The 27,767-nt window shown below is 42.8% G+C and overlaps 1 protein-coding gene across 1 annotated transcript; it reads left to right on the top strand.

Moving 5' to 3' along the window:
* The first annotated feature begins 9,092 nt into the window (after positions 1-9,092).
* On the top strand, positions 9,093-17,686 carry LOC123730544 (protein NYNRIN-like). The gene is made up of 2 exons (XM_045707781.1): positions 9,093-11,720; positions 13,188-17,686. Exons 1-2 carry the CDS (start codon positions 11,262-11,264, stop codon positions 15,069-15,071), a joined length of 2,343 nt encoding a protein of 780 aa, XP_045563737.1. The 5' UTR covers positions 9,093-11,261; the 3' UTR covers positions 15,072-17,686.
* Positions 17,687-27,767: the final 10,081 nt, after the last annotated feature.

Raw genomic sequence — 27,767 nt, 5'->3', positions numbered from 1 at the left:
AAAAAATGCTAATTTGCAGGAAAAACTGAAGAATCGTCTTTTATGATAATCTACCCGCACACACAAATCCAGATATGGGATGGCAGATGAAGTCAGTCATTTTTTCAGAGCAGGAGCAGAACAACAATTCCCTCCTTTCAAATATGGAAGTGATGACATGCTTCTATTCTAATGGGTTCTTGTTCAAAGGCGCTGGCAGATTGTATTGTTTCAGTTAGAGGCGTTTTGAATGATTGATTGATTTGTTTACACTTCTTGGCGGTTGAGTTAACTGCTTCACCAATCACAAGGGTTTGTTTTGTTTCTGTGGGAGGTCGGGTAGGGGGCCAGGGGGTTTGTGTGTGGGGGGCATTTTGATATGAGAATGCTAAGTCTGTGTGTGTGTGTGTGTGTGTGTGTGTGTGTGTGTGTGTGTGTGTGTGTGTGTGTGTGTGTGTGTGTGTGTGTGTGTGTGTGTGTGTGTGTGTGTGTGTGTGTGTGTGTGTGTGTGTGTGTGTGTGTGTGTGTGTAGGGGTGTTGTAAGCATACCATCCAGCTAGACAAAGGTATGGTATAACAGCTTCTGACTCCCTCTCTCTAATCTTCAATCAAATGTATTTATATAGCCCTTCTTACATCAGCTGATGTCACAAAGTGCTGTACAGAAACCCAGCCTAAAACCCCAAACAGCAAGCAATGCAGGTGTAGTAGCACGGTGGCGAGGAAAAACTCCCTAGAAAGGCCAATACCTAGGAAGAAACCAAGAGAGGAACCAGGCTATGAGGGGTGGCCAGTCCTCTTCTGGCTATGCCGGGTGGAGGTTTTAACAGAACATGGCCAAGATGTTCAAATGTTCATAGATGACCAGCAGGGTCAAATAATAATTATCACAGTGGTTGTAGAGGGTGCAACAGGTCAGCACCTCAGGAGTAAATGTCAGTTGGCTTTTCATAGCCGATCATTCAGAGTATCTCTTCCGCTCCTGCTGTCTCTGGAGAGTTGAAAACAGCAGGTCTGGGACAGGTAGCACGTCCGGTGAACAGGTCAGGGTTCCATAGCCGCTGGCAGAACAGTTGAAACTGTAGCAGCAGCACGACCAGGTGGACTGGGGACAGCAAGGAGTCATCAGGCCAGGTAGTCCTGAGGCATGGTCCTAGGGCTCAGGTCCTCCGAGAGAGAGAAAGAAAGAAAAAGAGAAAAACAGAGAAAGAATTAGACAGAGCATACTTAAAACCTCTTACATCTAGACGTTCCGCAAAGGAACACCTGCTCCAATATCCAATGATAGGCGTGGCGCGAATTACAAATTCCTCAAAAATCCAAAAACTTCAATTTTTCAAACATATGACTATTTTACACCATTTTAAAGACAAGACTCTCCTTTATCTAACCACACTGTCCGATTTCAAAACGGCTTTACAGCGAAAGCAAAACATTAGATTATGTCAGCAGAGTACCCAGCCAGAAATAATCACACACCCATTTTTCAAGCTAGCATATAATGTCACAAAAAACAAAACCACAGCTAAATGCAGCACTAACCTTTGATGATCTTCATCAGATGACACTCCTAGGACATTATGTTATACAATACATGCATGTTTTTTTCAATCAAGTTCATATTTATATCAAAAAACAGCTTTTTACATTAGCATGTGACGTTCAGAACTAGCATTCCCACCGAACACTTCCGGTGAATTTACTAAATTACTCACGATAAACGTTCACAAAAAACACAACAATTATTTTTAAGAATTATAGATACAGAACTCCTTTATGCAATCGCGGTGTACGATTTTAAAATAGCTTTTCGGTGAAAGCACATTTTGCAATATTCTGAGTAGATAGCCCGGCCATCATGGCTAGCTATTTTGACACCCACCAAGTTTGGTACTAACCAAACTCAGATTTACTATAAGAAATATTGGATTACCTTTGCTGTTCTTCGTCAGAATGCACTCCCAGGACTTCTACTTCAATAACAAATGTTGGTTTGGTTCCAAATAATCCATAGTTATATCCAAATAGCGGCGTTTTGTTCGTGCGTTCAAGACACTATCCGAAGGGTAAAGAAGGGTGACGCGCCCGACGCGTTTCGTGACAAAAAATGTCTAAATATTGCATTACTGCACTTCGAAGCATGTCAACCGCTGTTTAACCTGTTGGGGGTAGGGGGCAGTATTTACAAGGCCGGATAAAAAACATACCCGATTTAATCTGGTTATTACTACTGCCCAGAAACTAGAATATGCATATAATTATTGGCTTTGGATAGAAAACACCCTAAAGTTTCTAAAACTGTTTGAATGGTGTCTGTGAGTATAACATAACTCATATGGCAGGCAAAAACCTGAGAAGATTCCTTACAGGAAGTGCCCTTTCTGACCATTCCTTGAGCATCTTGTCTCTGTTTATTGAAGACTGAGGATCTTTGCTGTAACGTGACACTTCCTACGGCTCCCATAGGCTCTCAGAGCCCGGGAAAAAGCTGAATGATATCGAGGCAGCCCCAGGCTGAAACACATTATCACTTTTGGCAAGTGGCCGATCAGAGGACAATGGGCTTAGGCGCGTGCATGAGTCGACCCCATGCTTTATTTTCTTTCGTCTTTTTACCTAAACGCAGATTCCCAGTCGGAATATTATCGCTTTTTTACGAGAAAAATGGCATAAAAATTGATTTTAAACAGCGGTTGACATGCTTCCAAGTACGGTAATGGAATATTTAGATTTTTTTTGTCACGAAATGCGTCTTGCTCGTCACCCTTCTTTACCATTCGGATAGTGTCTTGAACGCACGAAAAAAATGCCGCTGTTTGGATATAACTATGGATTATTTTGAACCAAACCAACATTTGTTATTGAAGTAGAAGTCCTGGGAGTGCATTCTGACGAAGAACACCAAAGGTAATAACATTTTTCTTATAGTAAATCTGACTTTGGTGAGTGCTAAACTTGCTGGGTGTCTAAATAGCTAGCCCTGTGATGCCGGGCTATCTACTGAGAATATTGCAAAATGTGCTTTCACCGAAAAGCTATTTTAAAATCGGACATATCGAGTGCATAGAGGAGTTCTGTATCTATAATTCTTAAAATAATTGTTATGCTTTTTGTGAACGTTTATCGTGAGTAATTTAGTACATTTTTTGTAAATTCACCGGAAGTTTGCGGGGGTATGCTAGTTCTGAACGTCACATGCTAATGTAAAAAGCTGGTTTTTGATATAAATATGAACTTGATTGAACAAAACATGCATGTATTGTATAACATAATGTCCTAGGTGTGTCATCTGATGAAGATCATCAAAGGTTAGTGCTGCATTTAGCTGTGGTTTTGTTTTTTGTGACATTATATGCTAGCTTGAAAAATGGGTGTCTGATTATTTCTGGCTGGGTACTCTGCTGACATAATCTAATGTTTTGCTTTCGTTGTAAAGCCTTTTTGAAATCGGACAGTGTGGTTAGATTAACGAGAGTCTTGTCTTTAAAATGTTGTAAATTAGTCATATGTTTGAGAAATTGAAGTAATAGCATTTCTAAGGTATTTGAATAACGCGCCACAGGATTCCACTGGCTGTTACGTAGGTGGGACGATTTCGTCCCGCCGACCCTAGAGGTTAAAATCAATTTTTATGCGATAATATTCCGACCGGGAAACCCTGTTTTCGTTCAAAGACGAAAAAATAAAAACATGGTGTCGGCTCGTGCACGCGCCCCCAGTCTCATTGTTCTCAGATCGACCACTATCCAAATGCGCTACTGTTTTTCAGCTATGGCCTGCAAAGTCACCATTCAACGTTCTGGTGCCTTCTGAGAGCCTATGGGAGCGTTAGAAAATGTCACGTTATGCCAGAGATCCCCTGTTTTGGATAGAGATGATCAAGAAGGCCAAGAAATAGTCAGAGAGGGCGCTTCCTGTTTGGAATCTTCGCAGGTTTTGGCCTGCCAAATGAGTTCTGTTATACTCACAGACACCATTCAAACAGTTTTAGACACTTTGGAGTGTTTTCTATCCAAAGCTAATAATTATATGCATATTCTACTTTCTGGGCAGGAGTAATAATCAGATTAAATCGGGTACGTTTTTTATCCGGCCGTGAAAATACTGCCCCCTATCCATAACAAGTTAAATTCACACAGGACACCGGATAGTCAGGATAAATACTCCAGATATAACAGACTGACCTGAGCCTCCCGACACATCAACTTTTGCAGCATAAATACTAGAGGCTGAGACAGGAGGGGTCGAGAGACACTGTGGCCCCGTCTGATGATACCCCCGTGCAGGGCCAAACAGGCCTGATATAACCCCACCCACTTTGCCAAAGCACAGCCCCCACCACTAGAGGGAAACTTCAACCACCAACTTACCATCCTGAGATAAGGCCGAGTATAGCCCACGAAGATCTCCCCACGGCACAACCCAAGGGGGGGCACCAACCCGGACAGGAAGACCACATCAGTGACTCAACCCACTCTACCCACTCCTAGGGATGGCATGGAAGAGCACCAGTAAGCCAGTGACTCAGTCCCTGTAATATGGTTAGAGGCAGAGAATCCCAGTGGAGAGAGGGGAACCGGCCAGGCAGAGACAGCAAGGGCGGTTCGTTGCTCCAATGTCTTTCCGTTCACCTGGGCCAGACTACACTCAATCATAGGACCTACTGAAGAGATGAGTCTTCAATAAAGACTTAAAGGTTGAGACCGAGTCTGCGTCTCTCACATGGATAGGCAGACCATTCCATAAAAAGGGAGCTCTATAGGAGAAAGCCCTGCCTCCAGCTGTTTGCTTAGAAATTCTAGGAACAGTAAGGAGGCCTGCGTCTTGTGACCGTAGTGTACGTGTAGGTATGTACGGCAGGACCAAATCGGAAAGATAGGTAGGAGCAAGCCCAGATAGGTAGGAGCAAGCCCATCTTCTCTTTATTCTGTTGGTGTTTGTTCTCTCTCTCTCTCTCTCTTTTCTCTCTTTCTCTGTTAGTTGAGTAATGACCCAGTAGGCGTATGGGCCAGCTTCTAGTTGCGCAGCTGAATCCCTGCCTTAACGCCTCCATCACTCAACACTGGTGTCTGCTTCAATCATGGATCTGTACTGTTTGGAAATTAAACAACATTGCTTTGTTTTTAATCAAACTATTTACCTATTTAAGACATTGAAAGTGGTAATGTTCAAGTCTTTATGTAGCATTGTCTCTGCAGTGTTTGATTCTCTTTTTCTCTTTTCATGTTCCTAATTTTCTTAGAGCATAGTTTTTAGTCAGGGCAAGGTTATGCTCACAGGTTAACCTTTCAGCAAGAAAATGCCCCAATAAAACGTGATCCATTTACCCCCTGTAAGTTTAAGCCCTTGGTAAGCTAACATATGGAATTGTTCTAAGATAATCACACCATGGATCATTTAGCTATTACGTTTGGCATTTTTGGACCCTTGTAGGTATAAAACAAAAGTATAAAACAAATGTTTAACAAAATATTGTGTTTGGCTTTTACTGCTATAGCCATAGAAACACATTGAATAGCATATTCATGAATGGGAAAACAGACAGTCAAAAAATAAATAATAAGGAATAAGGTATTGAAGTGTTTGTCCTATATCTCGGAGATATAAAAAAAAAATCAGGGATGATACATCTACATACACTTAGGTTGGAGTCATTAAAACTTGTTTTTCAACCACTCCACAAATTTCTTGTTAACAAACTATAGTTTTGGCAAGTCGGTTAGGACATCAACTTTGTGCATGACACAAGTAATTTTTCCAACAATTGTTTACAGACAGATTATTTCACTTATAATTCACTGTATCACAATTCCAGTGGGTCAGAAGTTTACACACACTAAGTTGACTGTGCCTTTAAACAGCTTGGAAAATTCCAGAAAATGATGTCTTGGCTTTAGAAGCTTCTGATAGGCTAATTGACATCATTTGAGTCAATTGGTGGTGTACCTGTGGATGTATTTCAAGGCCTACCTTCAAACTCAGTGCCGCTTGACATCATGGGAAAATCAAAAATAAATCAGCCAAGACCTCAGAAAAAAAATTGTAGACCTCCACAAGTCTGATTCAACCTTGGGAGCAATTTCCAAATGCCTGAAGGTACCACGTTCATCTGTACAAACAATAGTACGCAAGTATAAACACCATGGGACCACACAGCCGTCATACCGATCAGGAAGGAGACATGTTCTGTCTCCTAGAGCTGAACGTACTTTGGTGCGAAAAGTGCAAATCAATCCCAGAACAACAGCAAAGGACCTTTGGAAGATGCTGGAGGAAACAGGCACAAAAGTATCTATATCCACAGTAAAACGAGTCCTATATCGCCAAAGAACACCATCCCAACCGTGAAGCACGGGGGTGGCAGAATCATGTTGTGGGGGTGCTTTGCTGCAGGAGGGACTGGTGCACTTCACAAAATAGATGGCATCATGAGGTAGGAAAATTATGTGGATATATTGAAGCAACATCTCACATCAGTCAGGAAGTTAAAGCTTGGTCGCAAATGGGTCTTCCAAATGAACAATGACCCCAAGCATATTTCCAAAGTTGTGGCAAAATGGCTTAAGGACAACAAAGTCAAGGCATTGTAGTGGCCATCACAAAGCCCTGACCTTAATCCTATAGAGAATTTGTGGGCAGAACTGAAAAAGCGTGTGCGAGCAAGGAGGCCCACAAACCTGACTCAGTTACACCAGTTCTGTCAGGAATGGGCCAAAATTCACCCAACTTATTGTGGGAAGCTTGTGGAAGGCTACCCGATACATTTGACCCAAGTTACACAATTTAAAGCAAATGCTACCAAATACTAATTGAGTTTATGTAAACTTCTGACCCACTGGGAATGTGATGAAAGACATAAAAGCTGAAATAAATCATTCTCTCTACTATTATTCTGACATTTCACATTCTTAAAATAAAGTGATGATCCTAACTGACCTAAGGGAATTTTAATTAGGATTAAATGTCAGGAATTGTGAAAAACGGAGTTTAAATGTATTTGGCAAGGTGTATGTAAACTGTAGACAGGTGTGTGCCTTTCCAAATCATGTCCAATCAATTGAATTTACCACAGGTGGACTTCAATCAAGTTGTAAATCAATGGAATCAGAATGCATTGGGGCTCAATTTCGGGTCTCATAGCAAAGGGGTAAAATACTTATGTATTTCTGTTTTTTATTTGTAATAAATTTGCAAACATTTCAACCCCCAAAAAATGCATTGGATTTTCCCCCCAGAAAAGTGAGGCGAGCGAAAATAAATACATAATAATAATTAGGTGGATAAGGAGTAGCAGTACTTTATGACATTGTCCTAGGCTATATGGACATGAACAATATGCTAAATATTCAATTTCAGACTGATTTTCAGATTATTATTATTAATACACAAATTAACATTAATGAACATTATTCACATAGGATGTATAATAGAATGCAATATTCTATCATATTCAAAAATGATTGAAAAAAAGTAATGTATGAATGTATTATCAGTTCATAAATCTACTTAATTGTATGACATTATTGCGCTGGACTAGCATGTATCTCCTCTCCCCTCCTTTAGAAGAAGGGAACTGTTGTCATACGCCGTTCCTCTTACCAAACATTTCTAAATAATGATGTACAAAACTGTTAAGTTTGCTGGTTATTTGAATTATACAAATTCAAGAATGATTAGCAATAAATAATTGTAATCAAATTAAAATGTTGATGCATAATAATGAGTACAATACCATCTCTATTGCCTAGGCGTTAACAAAATATTAATACAAATATGGTTAGGCCTCTCATAGACTAGGCCTTGTAGAAAGAGGGTCAATCAAGTTAGGTCTGCCAAATGAATGTAGCATTGGATAAAATACATAAATCCAGCCATAGAGTATAACCTTTAATCATCAAAAAGAAATGTTGTTTATAACATGCACTATTAGAAGCAACAATCTATATAGATCAAGCGTGACTAAATTCGATCCCAGTAACTTTGCTCACCGCATCCTCCTTCGATTGTCTCGTCTGGCTGCCACGAAAAGCCCCCACCTGCTGATCTGCACGAAGTGTGTGCGTGCCACTGGTGATGTACTTTGCTGGACATGCTAGCTGTTCTCGGTGGCGCATCATCATTTCAAACGCATTCTGTCTTGGTGTTATCGGTTGGCCTACTACTACTGGTAGTACCTGTAAAAAGTTATGAATCGCAAATCACCATACAGATGACACACTTCGATTTCATCAATCATTTTTACTTCAATTTGGTTTTCCAAAGTTCTATCAGCTTGCACTGCGTCTTTGCTGATGAATACCCTGATCTGTGGCCAGTCAATTGGTTCATTGCTGTTTCGTCTATTAATCGCTTCTAATAGATCTAAAAATGATGCAATAACCATGAATTTACCCGACTGTTTGTTCATAATGAGGGACGTCCCATGTTTAACCTGGACACATAAATGGTAGGAATTTGCGCTGGCTTCAGCCATGACAGTATGAGAGAGAAATGAAACCTCTGCATGTCGCCTGCAGGTGCCAGCGTGTGTGTTTCACTGTCCAATCCGAGGCTCGAACATGATCTGAGACCGTGATCTGAGGATGTTTGTTCTCTTGGGCATCAACTTGGAAAAGCGTCAAGCGTGAGTGGACAGTGCATTATAAACAAAGAGCCGCATATATTGTCCAAAAAATAACACATAGGCAGAGTTGCAAAAGCCATATCTCAGACTGGCCAATAAAAAGAAACGATTAAGATGGGCAAAAGAACACAGACACTGGACAGAGGAACTCTGCCTAGAAGGCCAGCATCCCGGAGTCACCTCTTCACTGTTGACATTGAGAATGGTGTTTTGTGGGTACTATTTAATGAAGCTGCCAGTTGAGGACTTGTGAGGCGTCTGTTTCTCAAACTCAACACTCTAATGTACTTGTCTTCTTGCTCAGTTGTGCACCGGGGCCTCTGTAATAAATATATTTGATAAGCTGGTCTATTGCGCAACACTTATCTGCTGATACAAAAGACACATTCTGTGTTGAACTGATACTAGCTATACACGCACACCCAGAAACAGATTGGCCGAATTAGACCTTACACAGCACTGATAAAACAGGAAATGCCTGATCTCAGGGGCCACCTCCAGTCTCGCAATAACATCTTGTGACTACAGAGATACACAGACAATGACTCAGCACAAAATACACACGTCCGCACACACACAAACCCATCCCAGAGGGCTGGGTCAGCGAAACAAAGAACACACTCATGGACCAATGGGGAGTCGACACCGACCCGAGACCAGATCGTCACTCCACTCATCGACCAGTCAGGAGGACGAATCTACAAAACTCAACATACGTCATTACATTACAATCATGTTGTATAAAACAGATGCACATTATGTTTCGGGGCTCTTCCGCTAGTTCCCTAAGAGCTAAACGAACGAGTCCGTGCACGTTTTGCCAAATATCTTTGTCTCTTAATAAAGCTGCCTTACTATAATTGAATCCACCCGGTCCAGCGTCTTGACTTGGTCTCCTTCTCAAGTAACTGATCATCAACAAAACTTGGTAGCAGAGGATGGTTTCATACTTCTGAATTCGGTCCATAAATGGTTGATGTGAGAGGAGACAAGTCCAGGACAATCTTGTAGGACGGGTGACCTGTCCGCAGGAGCCATCGGCGATTCTACTTGCCCCGGGAAACTGATCAACGAGCTCGACAAAAAAAAAAAGGTAATCAGAGCCTGTTAAAACAAAATCTGCATATTGTATTATAGTCTTATCCAAATTTTGATCAGAAGTACTGGGCGTGAGTATGAATTACTGTTAAAATTCTATGAAATTATATTGACAAACGTTAAGGCTGAGTACAAGGATATTTTTGGTAATAGGCCTGATACCAAGTAGCATCAGTAGAAACTGGGATTGGTACAAATGTATTCCGTGAGATTATGACCATCCACAGTGGCGTGTGGATAGGAGACATTAATACAAAGTCGGGTACATAAGAGTGAAATAGAGAGATCGTGTGTGACTCCCCTGTTAAATTAAAAGCCTGTGTGGCGCAACATTGATAGAATATATCTGCTAACTAGGGAAGGCTTACTGGAATAGCTAACCAGAAGAGAACGCCCAGTTAAATGCGGATGGATAAAGTAAGATAACTTAATTTAATAACCCTGTTAATTTCATGGCCGACTGAGGCGGCGAGGAGTTTAGAGCATCCGACTATAGTGGGATGACTTGGGAAAATAATAACCTGTGATAACGTGTTTAGTTTCGTCCCGGACGTCTAAGATTTATTTTAGCCCGGTTGATATGTGGTAGGGAGGGACCCGTGCACAGCCAGTTCGTCTGAGACTTGTTCTCAGCCCTGTTGAGAGTGCTTGTTTGTACACAGCCCGTAAGTCTGAAGTGGCTTTCAGCCCAGGAGAGTGTTTTGTCTGTCTAGATAGGTGGATGACTGAGGTTAAACTCAGCCAGGAGGAGTGATTTTTGTTGGACATATGGTCCGTTCCATGAGACCCTGACTGTCGATTTGAGAACTAATTAGAACTGACTAAATTGTGGAAATATAATTTTGCAGCCGCCGTGCTGTTGGTATTGTCTTGGGGTATTTTACGCAGTTTATCAAATTACAATTTTAAAACTTTGTCTACGAGGGTGGGGCACCAGAGATAAGACTGTGCCAACACCGTGAATACATCGCTGGTTTTGACCAACGACGGGCTAAGTATACAAAAATAAAGGGACATTTATACAAAATAATAACATGGCAGCCACTCCACCAACCAAACTTAAATTTAGTGAATATTTGGAACAAAAAATACAGGATAGAGCTGGAGGAGAGGAACAATATAAAGCAATAAGAAAAGTGTGGGAGGAAGTGAAGTTGAGATGGACACAGGCGGGCTATTTTAGCGGGGGAGCTCCCACTAAAGGCCAGCTGATGGTGATGGAGGAAGGTTTGAAGGAGGCAGTTCAGAAAGGAATAGAAGGTGAGATAGAAGGTAACAGAAAGCATATGTTTAAGAAAAAAGGGACTAAGAACAGAGAAAAGGCAGAAGCAGAACTGAGAATAGGGGTTTGGGCAATAGAGGAAACCAGGAGGGCACTCCCATATAAAAAACCAGATATGATGGGGATTGTGACTTCCACAGCCGCCGACTCACATACAGACATATCAAAGGGAGAAGAGGCTACTCAGCCGTCGACTCGACTATACCCGGCACTGCCTACTGACCCACCACCATACTCTCAAGGACCCACATCCCCGACTACACGGCACGAACCGAGCCGATGCGTGAAATGGTCCGCACATCAGGGGCAAGAAATTTCCATGCTCCTCTGGCCTGGACGCCAGAAGCATCCGAGGCTTTTGCTCTTCTGAAAACTGATCTCTCTGTGGCCGCAGCTCTCACTGCCCCGGACTACCAGTCAAAATTCCATCTGGATGTTTCTGAAAAGGAAGGTTTTACATCGTCCGTCCTGTTTCAGAAACAAGAGGGGGAGAGGAGAGTGCTGATGTACCATTCCTCCAAACTGGACCACATCGAATTGGGACAAACAACATGCTCCAGGTATGTGGCAGCGGTGGCTAAAGCCATTGAGAAGACAGCCCACCTGGTAATGTGTCACCCTTTGGAAATCCACACCCATCATGGAGTGGCATCTTACCTCATGAGCAAAGAATTCACGTTCAGCTCTGAAAGAAAAAACAAGATACAGAATAAGTGCACACAGTCACACATCACGTTTGTTAACCTGTTAGGGCTAGGGGGCAGCATTGACACGGCTGGATAAAAAACATACCCGATTTAATCTGGTTACCACTCCTACTCAGTAACTAGAATATGCATATACTTATTACATATGGATAGAAAACACCCTAAATTTTCTAAAACTGTTTGAATGGTGTCTGTGAGTATAACAGAACTCAAATGGCAGGTCAAAACCTGAGAGATTCCTTTACAGGAAGTGGCCTGTCTGACCATTTCTGGAACTTCTTTGCCATCTCTATCATTTACTAAGGATCTCTGCTCTAACGTGACACTTCCCACGTCGTCCATAGGCTCTCAGAGCCCGGGAAAAAAGAGAATGTCGTCATCCCAGCCCCAGGCTGAAACACATTATCGCCTTTCTCAAGTGGCCCATCAAGAGACACTAGCTTATGCGCGTGACCCCGACCGCCCCCGCCTTTGGGATTTTTTCCTCTGTTTGCCGAAAAGGAGATTCCCTGTCGGAATTTTATCGCTTTTCTACGAGAAAAATGACGTAAAAATTGATTTTAAACAGCGGTTGACATGCTTCGACGTACGGCAATGGAATACTTTGAATTTTATTGTCAGGAATTGCGCCAAGCGTCGCGACACTTCTTTACTATTTCGGATAGTGTCTGGAACGCATACGAACAAAACGCCGCTATTCGGATATAACGATGGATTATTTTGGACCAAACCAACATTTGTTATTGAAGTAGACGTCCTGGGTGTGCATTCTGACGAAGACAACAAAAGGTAATGACATTTTTATAATAGTAAATATGATTATGGTGAGTGCTAAACTTGCCGGGTGTCTAAATAGCGAGCCCGTGATGCCTGGGCTATGTACTTAGAATATTGCAAAATGTGCTTTCACCAAAAAGCTATTTTAAAATCGGACATATCGAGTGCATAGAGGAGGTCTGTATCTATAATTCTTAAAATAATTGTTATGCTTTTTGTGAACGTTTATCGTGAGTAATTTAGTAAAATGTTAGCGAATTCCCCGTAAGTTTGCGGGGGTATGCTAGTTCTGAACGTCACATGCTAATGTAAAAAGCTGGTTTTTGATATAAATATGAACTTGATTGAACAAAACATGCATGTATTGTATAACATAATGTCCTAGGGTTGTCATCTGATGAAGATCATCAAAGGTGAGTGCTGCATTTAGCTGTCTTCTGGGTTTTGGTGACATTATATGCTGGCTTGAAAAATGGGTGTCTGATTATTTCTGGCTTGGTACTCTGCTGACATAATCTAATGTTTTGCTTTCGTTGTAAAGCCTTTTTGAAATCGGACAGTGTGGTTAGATTAACGAGAGTCTTATCTTTAAATGGCTGTAAAATAGTAATATGTTTGAGAAATTGAAGTAATATGATTTTGAAGATTTTGAAAATCGCGCCACAGGATGGCAGTGGCTGTTACGTAGGTGGGACGAATTCGTCCCGCCGGTCCCATAGAGGTTAACACTGACAAAAACATGGCAGACGCGCTAAATGCAGAGGAAGGTTTACCTCACTCATGCACCGAAAGAGCAGCGCAAGAACTAAAGCTGAGACCTGACCTGGAAAACATGCCACATCAAAACCCTGATTTGTGGTTGTACACAGACGGATGCTGCTACAGAGGAGAAGAAGGTAACATAGCAGCCTACGCTGTGGTGCAACAATTATCAGATGGCTCACACATAACACTGGAAGCAGCCATCATTCCACAACCGGCATCCGCACAACTTGCCGAGATCATAGGCCTAACACAAGCATTGAAAAAAGCAGAAGGAAAAACGGTGAACATTTATACCGATTCCGCCTATGCACACGGAGCCGTCCACATAGACGGACCACAATGGGTGAGAAGGAACTTTACTACCACAGGAAACCTCCCCATTAAACACAAGACACAAATGGAGAAACTGATTTCGTCCGTCTCCCTGCCTGAAAAGGTAGCTATAATGAAATGCAAGGGACATCAACGATCAAACAACAGAATCAGCGAAGGGAATGATGCTGCCGATAAAGCGGCGAAGAAAGCTGGAGGCTACACACCCAGACAGATGGTGATGCGGCCAGAAACATCACAGACCGAACTGACCCCACGAGACATCAAGGAGATGCAGCTTGGGGCAGGACCATACGAACACTCAGTATGGGCACAGAAGGGGGCGACCAAAGGACCTGATGAACTGTGGAGATGCCATGATGGCAGACTGGTAGCCCCCGCAAACCTGTGTCCTGAACTCATACGCGAGGCTCATGGGCCTACACATGAGGGAAAACTGAAAACATTTCAGAAGGTGTCATACGTCTGGTGGCATCCTCATATGAAGGACATGACAGACTTACACTGCGATGAGTGCGACATATGTGGGAGTCACAATAAAAAAAAAAACTATCAAACGCCCATTTGTTCTTACCCTGTCCCTAATGCATGCTTCCAGGACATTAGCATAGATTACACAGACATGGGGTCAGACAACGTAGTGGGGGGGAAACGGTACCTACTGGTAATGGTGGACCGTTTCTCCAGGTGGGTAGAGGCAATACCAACAGCAAAGGAAGACGCAAAGTCAGTCATAAAATGGCTACAGACGGAGCTCATACCTAGGTATGGGGTTCCAAGACAAATTCGATCCGACAATGGGTCCCATTTCAGTAACAAACACCTGAGACAGGTGGAGGAGAGATTCGGGATTGAACACAAATTTGGGTCAGTGTACAGGCCCCAGTCACAGGGTCTTGTGGAGCGCGCTAACCAAACCCTGAAAGCTAAAATAGCTAAGGTATGTGCTGGTTCAAAGTTGACTTGGGTTGAGGCCCTGCCCCTGGCGTTGATGGCTATGAGAGCCTCTCCAGGAGCAGGGACCCATCTCTCTCCCCATGAGATAATGACTGGCAGAGTCATGCCTGGTCCACCAAGGGAGGGAGGTCATATGCCCGCCCTTGATGTACAACAAATTGCAATGTCTGACTATGTGAGAAAACTGACAGAACTTTCTGCAGCTCTCTCCACACAGATCCGCAAGGTCCAAGAGGGGGAGCTGTCGGGAGACTCGCCAACACTGAAGGTAAAAGTTGGGGACTGGGTGAGGGTCCGAGTCCACAAGAGAAAGTGGCTGGAACCCAGGTGGACTGGACCGTACGAAGTGAAGGAAGTTACTTCACACTCAGTCCAGGTCAAAGGTAAATCAGGCGCACCTTGGCACCACCTAACACATTGCACGCCAGCCCCAACTCCTTCCAGAACATTGACTGAAACCAGGGCCGACTTACGCGCCCTTGATTCGACCCCAACCACTGACTCCTTGGACGAGGAAAATGGTGCCACCGCCCCCTTTTCCTCGCCCTAAGGCTCCTCAAGGAAGGGATCTCCCTCCCTGGGTGAGACTGGGGATATCTGCCCCACTGTTTCTCTTCTTTATAATTCTGATTGGGGTACTGTTTGGCACGCTCACATGGGGAGTACAACAACTCACGCACAGGAACACACCCAACAATACACTGTCTTACACTCAGATAACCACTGGTAACAGTACACAGCCGCACTCGACCCATAGGATCCATACTCGCTCCACGCCCTCAAATGACCAAGAATGCACCCCTGGTCAGGTTAGGAGCACCACACTATGCATACCTAGTAACATTTCCACTTCTGCGCTTATTTTATGGGATACCCTGGGAGGGTCACACCTCTCAGCTAAAAAAGGAACATCAGCAGGATCCTATAGAGGATGGGATTGGTATATGACTGTAGGGGCCCAGCATGGTGACTGGACCTGGGATAATCTAGTGGCTGAGACCGGATATGACTGGTCCAGTTACACCTCAACCGGGTTAGGTACTCAGTGGCGGCCTCGTTTGACTCTCGCCACTGAGCATACAGGATTGAAAGTTGGCATCCGTCCAGTGTCTTCCACGGGCTGTCAAGACTTTAGATTGGCTCCTTATGTAAGTTGCACCGCCACACCTGTATATTGGAAAATTCAGGTATGTGTGGTTACTAATTCTACGGTACATTCAATTACTGTAGGGATAAACCTCACTAGCCCAATTTTTGATTCCGTTACCATCCTTACAGCTCCTTCTACACCTGATGGGGAGATCCTTACGGCCACTGGCATCTCCGGTTTCGGTAATAATTGGCTGCTGCTGGCTGAGGAAGCCGGTAAAACAAGCTGTGTGGTATGTATGGGGCCACGGCCACTCCTTCGTATTGTGCCGGTGGTTATCCCTGCGGCGTGTGTACTTCCGGTAATGAAGCATGATAACCCACATCCAAACTGCTCTAGTTGGGATAAAGTCTTCCCATTAGTAAAGGCATCTAGACGAGAGCCCCTTGTTTTCTTCAACGGTTGCAAAAGCCGAATTTATGTGTGTAAATATGTCCCGAGGCCCACCTGATTTCGGTGGGGTGCCCTTAGCTTGGTGTAATCTTACTTATAATCCTAACATGGCTTTTAAACATGTTTCCAGGGCGGACGTGTGGTGGTGGTGCGGCGGAACCCACCTGTACGATGGGTTTCCCGGAAACGCCACCGGACTTTGTGCCCTTGTTTCTCTTCTTCTCCCCATTTCAATTTACCCTGTTGAACTTCAGGACCTGTTGACCAGCATGGAGAACGAGGGGGGCCAATCCCGAGCTAAACGTTCCCTCGGCAGCTCCTCGGGGGACCCCACCTATATTGACGCCATAGGTGTCCCTTGTTGGGTTCCAGATGAATACAAGTTAGTAGATCAAGTGGCTGCCGGCTTCGAATCCTCTATATGCTGGTGGTGCACCATTAACAAAAATATCGATCGAATTAACTATATCCATTATAATGTCCAGAAATTGGGTAATCTTACTCAACAGGGTTTCGAGGCAATACATAGTCAGTTGTCTGCAACTTCCCTTATGGCTTACCAGAACCGCATAGCTGTTGACATGTTGTTGGCTGAAAAGGGTAGTGTTTGCTCAATCTTTGGGGAACAATGTTGCACTTTCATTCCCAACAACACGGCGCCGGATGGAAGCTTCTCCCTTGCCGTTGAGGGCCTTCAGACCCTTAACGGTAAAATGAAGCGGCACTCTGGGGTTGATACCTCTATGTGGGACTCCTGGATGGATGCCTTTGGTAAATATAAAACTCTGGTGTCTTCCATCCTGGTTTCTATTTCTGTCTTTGTTGCTATCCTAGTGCTATGCGGTTGCTGTTGTATTCCTTGTGCACGCACGTTGGCCAATAGATTAATTACTACTGCGATCTCCCCTAACCCTGCGGATGCGGCCCAAATGTACCCACTGCTTGACGCTGCTGATATAGATCCAGTCTGGATCCAAGACGATCCTCCGTAATTGTGAAGAGGGGGACTCACAAAATTTGCCAGCTGCAAATTTCGGTTTCTATGGTTCACGTCTTTTAGACGTGAAGAGGGGGATTTGTAATAAATATATTTGATAAGCTGGTCTATTGCGCAACACTTATCTGCTGATACAAAAGACACATTCTGTGTTGAACTGATACTAGCTATACACGCACACCCAGAAACAGATTGGCCGAATTAGACCTTACACAGCACTGATAAAACAGGAAATGCCCTGATCACAGGGGCCATGTCCAGTCTCGCAATAACATCTTGTGACTACAGAGATACACAGACAATGACTCAGCACAAAATACACACGTACGCACACACACAAACCCATCCCAGAGGGCTGGGTCAGCGAAACAAAGAACACACTCATGGACCAATGGGGAGTCGACACCGACCCGAGACCAGATCGTCACTCCACTCATCGACCAGTCAGGAGGACGAATCTACAAAACTCAACATACGTCATTACATTACAATCATGTTGTATAAAACAGATGCACATTATGTTTCGGGGCTCTTCCGCTAGTTCCCTAAGAGCTAAACGAACGAGTCCGTGCACGTTTTGCCAAATATCTTTGTCTCTTAATAAAGCTGCCTTACTATAATTGAATCCACCCGGTCCAGCGTCTTGACTTGGTCTCCTTCTCAAGTAACTGATCATCAACACCTCCCACTCCTCTTTCTATTCTGGCTAGAGCCAGTTTGCATTGTTCTGTGAAGGGAGTAGTATATATAGCGTTGTGCGAGATCTTCAGTTTCTTGCCAATTTCTCGCATTGGAATAGCCTTAATTTCTCAAAACAAGAATAGACTGATGAGTTTCAGAAGAATGTTCTTTGTTTCTGGCCATTTTGAGCCTGTAATCGAATCCACAAATGCTGATGCTCCAGATCCTCAACTACTCTAAAGAAGGCCAGTTTTATTGCTTCTTTAATCAGGACAATAGTTTTCAGCTGTGCTAACAAAATTGCAAAAGGGTTTTGTAAAATGATAATCTTGTATTAGCTAACACAATGCGCCATTAGAGCACAGTAGGGATGGTTGCTGATAATGGGCCTCTGTACGCCTATGTAGATATTCCTTAAAAAATCTGCCGTTTCCAGCTACAAGAGTCATTTACAACATTAACAATGTCTACAAGGGATTTCTGATCAATTTGATGTTATATAATGGACAAAACATGTCATTTTCTTCAAAAACAAGGACTTTTCTAAGTGACCTCAAACCTTTGAACTGTATTGTATGTTTTTAGAAATTTGTACAAATTAATGAAAAATGAAAAGCTGAAATGTCTTGAGTCAATAAGTATTCAACCACTTTGTTATGGCAAGCCAAACTAAATAAGTTCAGGAGTAAGAATTTGCTTAACAAGTTACATAATAAGTTGCATGGACAGCAATAATAGTGTTTAACATGATTTTACAATTATTTGTAAGGTCCCTCAGTCGAGCAGTGAATTTCAAACCCCAATTCAACCACAAAGACCAGGGAGGTTTTACAATACCTCGCAAAGAAATGCACCTATTGGTACATAGCTAGAAATGTAAAATAAAGCAGACATTGAATATCCCTTTGAGCATGGTGAAGTCCTTCCTAACTCAGTTGCCGGAGAGGAAGGAAACTGACAAGGGAATTTCACCAATGGTGACTTTAAAACAGTTACTTGCTGTGATAGGAGAAAACTGAACACAATACTAACCTAATTGACAGAGTGAAAAGAAGGAAGCCTGTACAGAATAAACATTTTCTAAAACATGCGTGCTGTTTGCAACAAGGCACTAAAGTTCAGGCTGCTTTCTACCAGACACTGGGAGATTAATTCACCTTTCAGCAGGACAATAACCTAAACCACAAGGCCAAATCTACAGTTGCTTACCAAGAAGACAGTGAATGTTCCTGACTTAAATCTACTTGAAGATCTATGGCAAGACCTGAAAACCAATTTGACAGATCTTGATTTTTGAAAAGAACAATGGACAGTCCAGGTGTGGAAAGCTCTTAAATACACCCAGAAAGGCCAAAGGTGTTTCTACAAAGTATTGACTCAAAGTATTGACTCAGGGGTGTGAATACTTATGTAAAATATATTTCTGTATATCATTTTCAATACATTTTTAAAAAATTCTAAAAACATGTTTTCACTTTTCACTTTGTCTTTATGGGGTATTTAATCAATTTTGAATTCACGCTGTAACACAAACAGAATGTGCAATAAGTCACTGGGTATAAATACTTTCTGAAGGCACTGTACATACATTTCAATATTCTCTTTCTTTTTCCCCCTTTCTCTTTCTCGATCTCTTTCGCTCTCTCTCTCATTCACACTCACTTTGAAAAGTAGCAAAGGTATTATTTCAAACCAAAATCATAATTCAATCATTAATATTCATATACTGTACCTTCCCATCAATTTGTCTTTACCATACCATGGTTTTTATATCAGACAAACCCCATTCACAAAGAAATTATGGAATGCTGAAATTCTTATAACTGCTCTGAAACAACAGGGGATTCAGAAGTTATACCCAGATAAGTGAAATGTGACAATGAATATGCCTACAATAGTACTTTGAAAGTACAACCTCTCCAATGAATATGAATGTCTATGACTCTGAGTCTGCATCCCAAATGGTACCCTATTCCCTAAATAGTGCTCTAGTTGTTTGCATTACTTTTGATGCATGGTTAAAAATGATGCACTTTAAAAGGAATAGGGTGCCATTTGGGATGCAGAATCGAGTCTCTTGTGATATCAGAAGTCTCCGCCCGTGCCTTGTGAATCTGGGCCACTGGACATAGCTGCAAGGCCGGATCCAAATGTGCTCAATTGAAAAATGTAATTTGTGCTCATCCTCTGCTAGCTAATCTGAGCTGTCTGTGTGAAGGATAAATTATATTACTGGAGACAGAGATAATGCTTCTTGCTTCCTCCAGGGCTTTGATCCATGCACTCTTCTATCCAGAAGGTTGATTTGAGTTTTATTTATCACTTTTTAATATGCTAGTTATTATTGTATATTATTGTATATATTATTATTGAAGATAGAAGGAACTCCGGTCAAACTACATCTTTGACCATTTGATATGTATATTTTCTGGCAACATTCATGACGATGAGATATGTTGTGGATTATGAGTTCTGTGTTATGTGAAATATTCAGACGAACTGACCTTTTCCTTTGGTTCCAAGTCTGATTATTAAACAGTGTGAAACTGCATTTCCAGTCTCCAATTACCATTTTGAAGTCATCAGCTAAGGTCAGGTCTGGGTTCAGTTCTTACTGATTTCTAATGCATCAAAGTGATTAATTACACTCTCATTATGAGTTCTGCTCACCTCCACTTCATTCCACTCCTCATCTTCCTCTCTCTCCCTCTCTCTCGCTCTCTCGATTCAATTAAATTCAAGGGGCTTTATTGGCATGGGAAACATATGTTAACATTGCCAAAGCAAGTGAAGTAGGTAATATACAAAAGTGAAATAAACAAAAATGAACAGTAACATTACACTCACAGAAGTTCCAATATAATAAAAACATTTCAAATGTCATATTATGTATATATACAGTGTTGTAATGATGTGCAACTAGTTAAAGTACAAAAGGGAATATAAATAAATATAAATATGGGTTGTATTTACAATGGTGTTTGTTCTTCACTGGTTTCCCTTTTCTTGTGGCAACAGGTCACACATCTTGCTGCTGTGATGTCACAGTGTGGTATTTCACCAAGTAGATATGGGAGTTTATCAAAATCGGGTTTGTTTTCAAATTCTTTGTGGATCTGTGTAATCTGAGGGAAATATGTGTCCCTAATATGGTCATACATTTGGCCGGAGGTTAGGAAGTGCAGCTCAGTTTCCACCTAATTTTGTGGGCAGTGTGCACATAGCCTGTCTTCTCTTGAGAGCCAGGTCTGCCTACGGCGGCCTTTCTCAATAGCAAGGCTATGCTCACTGAGTCTGTACATAGGCAAAGCTTTCCTTAAGTTCGGGTCAGTCACAGTGGTCAGGTATTCTGCCACTGTGTACTCTCTGTTTAGGGCCAAATAACATTCTAGTTTGCTCTTCATGACTAGAAGCTCAATAGACGAAAACGTCAGTTTTTTTTGTAAATTGAAATTTGCTAATGTTAGCAACACCTCCGCCTTTGCGGAAGTGGTTTACCCATACATCTCCATTTTGGATAGATAATTATTCGTGTTGTTGTTTGTTTAGTGTTTTCCAATTTTCCCAGAAGTGGTTAGAGTCTATTGAGTCTTCAACTACATTGAGCTGATTTCTGACGTGCTGTTCCTTCTTTTTCTGTAGTGTATTTCTGTATTGTTTTAGAGATTCAGCATAGTGAAGGCATAGACTCATGTTTTCTGGGTCTCTATGTTTTTGGTTGGACAGGTTTCTCAATTTCTTTCTTAGGTTTTTGCATTCATCATCAAACCATTTGTCATTGTTAATTTTCTTCGGTTTTCTGTTTGAATTTTTTTGATTTGCTAGGGAATCCGAGAGGTCAAATATGCTATTAAGATTTTCAACTGCCAAGTTGAACTTCCTGGACAAAACGTTCAACTATTACAGTGGAACGTTTTGTCCAGGAAGTTGTCTAAAACGGATTGAATTTGTTGTTGCCTAATTGTTTTTTGGTAGGTTTCCACACTACATTCCTTCCATCTATAGCATTTCTTAATATTACTCAGTTCCTTTGGCTTTGATGCCTCATGATTGAGTATTGCTCTATTCAAGTAGACTGTGATTTTGCCGTGATCTGATAGGGGTGTCAGTGGGCTGACTGTGAACGCTTTGAGAGACTCTGGGTTGAGGTCAGTGATAAAGTAGTCTACAGTACTACTGCCAAGAGATGAGCTATAGGTGTACCTACCATAGGAGTCCCCTTGAAGCTTACCATTGACTATGTACATACCCAGCGTGTGACAGAGCTGCAGGAGTTGAGACCCATTTTGTTGGTTATGTTGTCATAGTTGTGCCTAGGGGGGCATATGGGGGAGGGAATGCTGTCACCCCAGGCAGGTGTTTGTCCCTCTGTGTGCTGTGGGTGTTAGGTACTTGACCGGTTCTGGCATTTAGGTCGCCACAGACTAGTACATATCCCTGGGCCTGGAAATGATTGATTTCCCCCTCCAGGATGGAGAAGCTGTCTTCATTAAAGTATGGGGATTCTAGTGGGGGGATATAGGTAGCACACAGGAGAACATTTTTCTCTGTTCAGGTTCCTGAAGTCCAGGTTCCTGCTCTTTAGGCCAAAGGCAGATGACCTCAGGCCTTGGATATTCCAGGATGAGATAGTGAAGGCTTTGTGCTCCATAAAGTGTCCAATGTTGTTGGTCGTGTGGTTTGCCCTCAGGCCAGTAAGTGTGAGCAGAGCCTGCTGAGCATCTGGTTCATTCCATTGGCTTGGGCTAGTGTAAGAGTGGGGGTTGGGCCTGTTTGCCCGCTCACGGCCTGGGCGAATCTGTGACTTCCATGTAGAGGCCCTCTTTGTGGGAATGGGGGGCATGGAGTGGGCAGGAGGGGCATAGGTCTGATCTGAGGAGGCTTAATTGGGGTGTTGGCATGGTTGACTTGGGAAGGGGGTGTTGATTGGTTGGGGTGGGGGTGTGGATGTGGCTGGTGGTGTTGTGGTCTGGATGTAGGTCCTCTCGGCGTAGGTCCTCTATGTGTAGGTCCGGGGGGGTCCCGCAGATCTGGGAGAGTGTCTCGCTGGTCTGGGCGGGGTGTCTATTGATCTGTTGCTCCTGTGTGAAGTGTTGGGGCTGCGTTTGAGAGCGATGTATAGGTGGACCTGGTCGTAAAGGCTGTTCAAGTCCAGTGTGGAGTGGTGGGCCAGGAAAACATTTGGTTTTGAGGCACAATCACAGGAAATACTTGCGTTTACCCGCTGTATGGTAGCAGGGTGGAATACTTTTTTGTGGTATCAGGGTGGAGATAACTACTTGTGCATTGGGGAAAGTAGAAGAAGCTTTTTTCAATCACTCCCTTGAGTGCTGTGGCCACCCTTTCCTGCTGTGCTCTCAGGTCGTTTGTGCCTGTGTGTATTATTATGTGGCTGGGTGACCCTAGTTGGTCCTCAGACAGAAGGTCTAGGGTGCGCTGGGTGTTTGGACACCAGAGTTTTTGTATATATTTCCCATTTGAGTCCATAAGGAGTACAATCTGTGTCTTGTGTATGTCCTCAGTGGGTGTGGGGGGGTTGTCAGGGGACTATCAGGGTGTCTGACAGGGTGGTGAGATCCCCTGGGCTTGGGGTTCTTCCTTTGTCTGTCCCACTCTGATTTTGACGCTATGGTCAGGGGTGGATTGTACTGCTGTGGTGTCGAGACTTTTGTTGGGAGCTGAGGTGGGCTGTTCTGCTGGCTTCTCTGTGGGGGTGGCCACCTCTCTAGTAGGTTGTTCTCTGTCACATGCCATCCCCCTCACCCTCTTCTCCAGCAGTCTGATCCTCTCCTCCATCCCCCTCACCTTCTCCTCCAGCAGTCTGATCCTCTCCTCTAGTGCTCTGTTCTTCACCACCTCCTGCTCTTTCTCCTGTTTATGTTGTCTCACTACAGTCCAGAGTGCATATGTCTCTCTCCACCTCCAGCTCTCCAGCTCTAGTTAACTTGTTGTGCTGGACTGTTGTCTGGGTCTGTGCTGACTGGAATGTAATCCCCTGCTGTTCCAGCTCCACCTGCCTAACATCCAGCTGGGTGAATTTATCCTTCATTTAAATGAGGGAGTAGTACTCTGTGCTGGAAGGTTGACTTTCCGCTGGGGGTTGCTCGTCTGTTGGGTTATATAATGAAGAGGTCTGGTCTGACCCGCTCGGGGTGGGGGTATCTTTCTCAAGGGAAAGCTTCTCCTGCTGAGCTAATTCTTTGATTAGGTGAAAGTCCAGCTGAAACTGTTTGGGGTTGCCCTGTACCAATACTGTTCCAGACTTATAGTGATTTAAATTAGCTGACTCAGGGTCCTCATTGTCTAATATCCTGAGTTTCCACCTATCGCTAACTCCCCCCATCTTAACAGAGGCGTAGTTTATTTATATAGCACTGTGCCATGCCAGGGGATTGTCTGTGTGGAAGATTAAGTTGCTTATGTTCCCATTTTTATAACAGTCAGCAAAAAGTGTCTCTAGATTTTCCATAAGGAGCTTCATTTTGTACTCTTCTTTGCCTTATCATTTTTCACATACAGAGGGTACTGTATTTTAATTACCTCTGAACAGCGTGAGGCAGCTTCAAAACCCTCTGCATTTGGTTGGGTAGCCTGTTTGATTCTCCTGCCATTGTTGGGCTAAAGGCCACTTGACACGACAGTGCTAATTGAAGTTGTATCTCTTTGTCCTAGCAGCTTGGTAGCCTTAATTTAGCATTCAGTCCTTATAAAGTAAAATATATTATTGTAATGCATTTTTCTTCTTGGCTTTTGAATATAAAATATAGCTTCAGATTAAACATTACTCACTCAGTTCCAGGTTGGATGGTGTTTTCAGGTTTCTGTTCGTTTGTCAGAGCATTTGTTGTATAGCTTGGGAATAATCATCTTTGGTAGTTGAAAGCCTTCCAGGTAATTCTGTAATTCTGTCCAAAATCAGGTTGTAGGTTTTGAGTTTTGATTTGGAGTGAAGGTTATGTTGTGGAGGGTAGAATCCTGTATATAATCCTGAATAAATCCAAGTTTATCTAACTCTAAATTTTATATATTTTTTAAGAACATGCTGAAAAATGCAGGAGCTCATCTGCTCATGACCTGTCTCTTTCTCTCTCTCTCTTCCTCTTTCACTCCATCTCTCTCCTTGTCCCTGTCTCTCTCTTCCTCTTTCACTCCATCTCTCTCCTCGTCCCTGTCTGTCTCTCTCTCTCTCTCTCTATCTCTCTCTCTCTCTTCCTCTTTCACTCCATCTCTCTCCTCGTCCCTGTCTGTCTCTTTCTCTCTCTTCCTCTTTCACTCCATCTCTCTCCTCATCCCTGTCTCTCTCTCTCTTCCTCTTTCACTCCATCTCTCTCCTCATCCCTGTCTGTCTCCCTGTGAAACTGGCTCTTTGATAATTAGTAAGTTGCTGGGTCCCCTCCAGAATCTCTCATGTCAGTGTACCCCAAAAATAACAACTTCTGTGTGATTGCAATTAGGCCCCGTGCCATTTCACTGACTAACGACTCCTTGAATCATTAGCAAGGAGATTAGAGATTACATTTTCTGTCCTTTTATTCATGATTCTGAATGTGTCTTTCATCTTTGTGATGTCTCTGACTCTGACTGTTTTGACTGTTGAATACATGTTGTTTTCTCACCATGGGCCAGTTACGGCGCGGTCGACATTTACATAATTGCTACCCAGAGGAAAATGGGGGAGGGTCATGCTTTTTCAATTTCAATCAGGGGGAGGGTTTAGTCATTTTTGATTTAGTCCAGGGGAGTGTCATGTAATTTGTAATCGATTAAATGTCATATTGCTCAGTGTTTGAGAATGAGTTGCTTATTATATCTCTATGTGTGCCCGGTGCTGCCCCTCATCCCTGATTCTCTGCTGTGGGCGCAATATGAAGAGTGCCTAGTGTGGTCTCAATCAAATGATCAATAACCTATATTATAGGCTATAGGCCTAGGCTATACGAAGAGCATAATCTGAGAAGCAAAAGGTTATGAGAAAATGTACTTCCTTCCCGAGTTTTTCTGCTGCTAGGATGGTGTATATAAAACTAGGCTACACTGCATTACAGACTGCAGTTCATAGGATATCCCAATCATGAGCCCTTCTGTCCTGCATCACCAATGGCTATGCTGTGTACGGTGGCACTTCAGGAAGCAAGTAAAAAGTTTCCTCCCGAAAATATATTTGTATTTGTCCCAAAAATATATCTGTTCACACGGCCTACTGATATCCTGTTCAGTTTGAGAAGGACAGCGCGAAGATGAGAAGGGGAACCGGAGGTAAGCTTGCAACTGCTATAATTGATATTAATTTAAACAATATGTTTCATTGCCTGTAATAAAGCTATTTATTGGAGTTATTGACATCACAATAAGGCATATTTTAGTAATTTACATAACTTACATTACTATGAAGCTGCAGCTGTGAAGATGGACAGTGCATGGGTGCTGAAAGTAGGCTAATTCACGAAGGCCTTGTTCATTTAAACAGTATTTTAATTCGACTTTAGGCTACTTACAACAAGAGGGATTTGTGTTGGAGCCTATTTCTTCCTATTCAAGAAATAAGAAGTAGGCCTACCTGTTTGCCCGACGAAATTATAGTCTGCTATCCATAGATTTTGTCAGCCAATTCCTTCAGTCACCATGCATTCCTTGAATATTTCAGTGTCAGTGGAAGACTCGGTGTGTTATGTTAAAACCAGGAGATACAGTGCATTTGGGAAGTATTCAGACCCCTTTACTTTTTTCACATTTTGTTACGTTACAGCCTTATTCTAAAATGTATGAAATAGTTTTTTATCCTCATCAATCTACATACAATGCCCCATAATGACAAAGTGAAAACAGGTTTTTAGATTTTTTTTGCAAATGTATTAAAAATAAAAAACAGAAATACCTTATTTACATAAGTATTCAGACCCTTTGCTATGAGACTCGAAATTGAGCTGAGGTGCATCCTGTTTCCATTGATCATCCTTGAGAGGTTTCTGCAACTTGATTGGAGTACACCTGTGGTTAATTCAATTTATTGGACATGATTTGGAAAGGCACACACCTGTCTATATCAGGTCGCACAGTTGACAGTGCATGTCAGAGCAAAAACCATGCCGCAAATCAGGCCTTTATGATAGAGAGCCACTTCTCAGTAAAAGACACATGACAGCCTGAATGCCAAGCGTCACGTCTGGAGGAAACCTGGCACCATCCCTACTGTGAAGCATGGTGGTGGCAGCATCATGCTGTGGGGATGTTTTTCAGTGGCAGGGACTGGGAGAACGAGGGAAAGATGAACAGAGCAAAGTACAGAGAGATCCTTGATGAAAATCTGCTCCAGAGTGCTCAGGACCTCAGACTGGGGCAAAGGTTAAGCTTCCAACAGGACAATGACCCTAAGCTCACAACCAAGACAACGCAGGATTGGCTTCGAGACAAGTTTCTGAATGTCCTTGAGTGGCCCAGCCAGAGCCCGGACTTGAACTTGAACGTACATCTCTGGAGAGACCTGAAAATAGCTGTGCACCGACGCTCCCCATCCAACCTGACAGAGCGTGAAAGGATCTGCAGAGAAGAATGGGAGAAACTCCTGAAATATAGGTGTGCCAAGCTCATAGCGTCATACCCAGGAAGACTCTAGGCTATAATCGCTGCCAAAGGTGCTTAATCAAAGTACTGAGTAAAGGGTCTGAATACTTATGTAAATGCAATATTTTATTTGTTTGTTTTTAATAAATTTGCAAACATTTCGAAAAACCTGTTTTTGCTTTGTCACTATAGTGTTTAGATTGATGAGGGGGAAAAAAACAATTGTGTATATTTTAGAATAAGGCTGTAACGTAACGAAATGTGAAAAAAATCAGGGGGTCTGAATACTTTCTGAATGCACTGTATGTGTATCGCTGTTGCTAGAACAGCAAGATCAGTGTTACACTGCTACATAGTGTGTTTTTACAGTAGCATATATGCCCATTTTAGATCCAACATGCTTGGGCCACCTGGCATAAGAGAAGTCAGCCTTGGATCTTCCATACTGTACCAGTCCTGATAAA

This window comes from Salmo salar, chromosome ssa25 (genome assembly GCF_905237065.1).
Source record: "Salmo salar chromosome ssa25, Ssal_v3.1, whole genome shotgun sequence".
Taxonomy (NCBI): Eukaryota; Metazoa; Chordata; class Actinopteri; order Salmoniformes; family Salmonidae; genus Salmo; species Salmo salar.
This window is presented reverse-complemented; position numbering and strand designations above follow the sequence as displayed.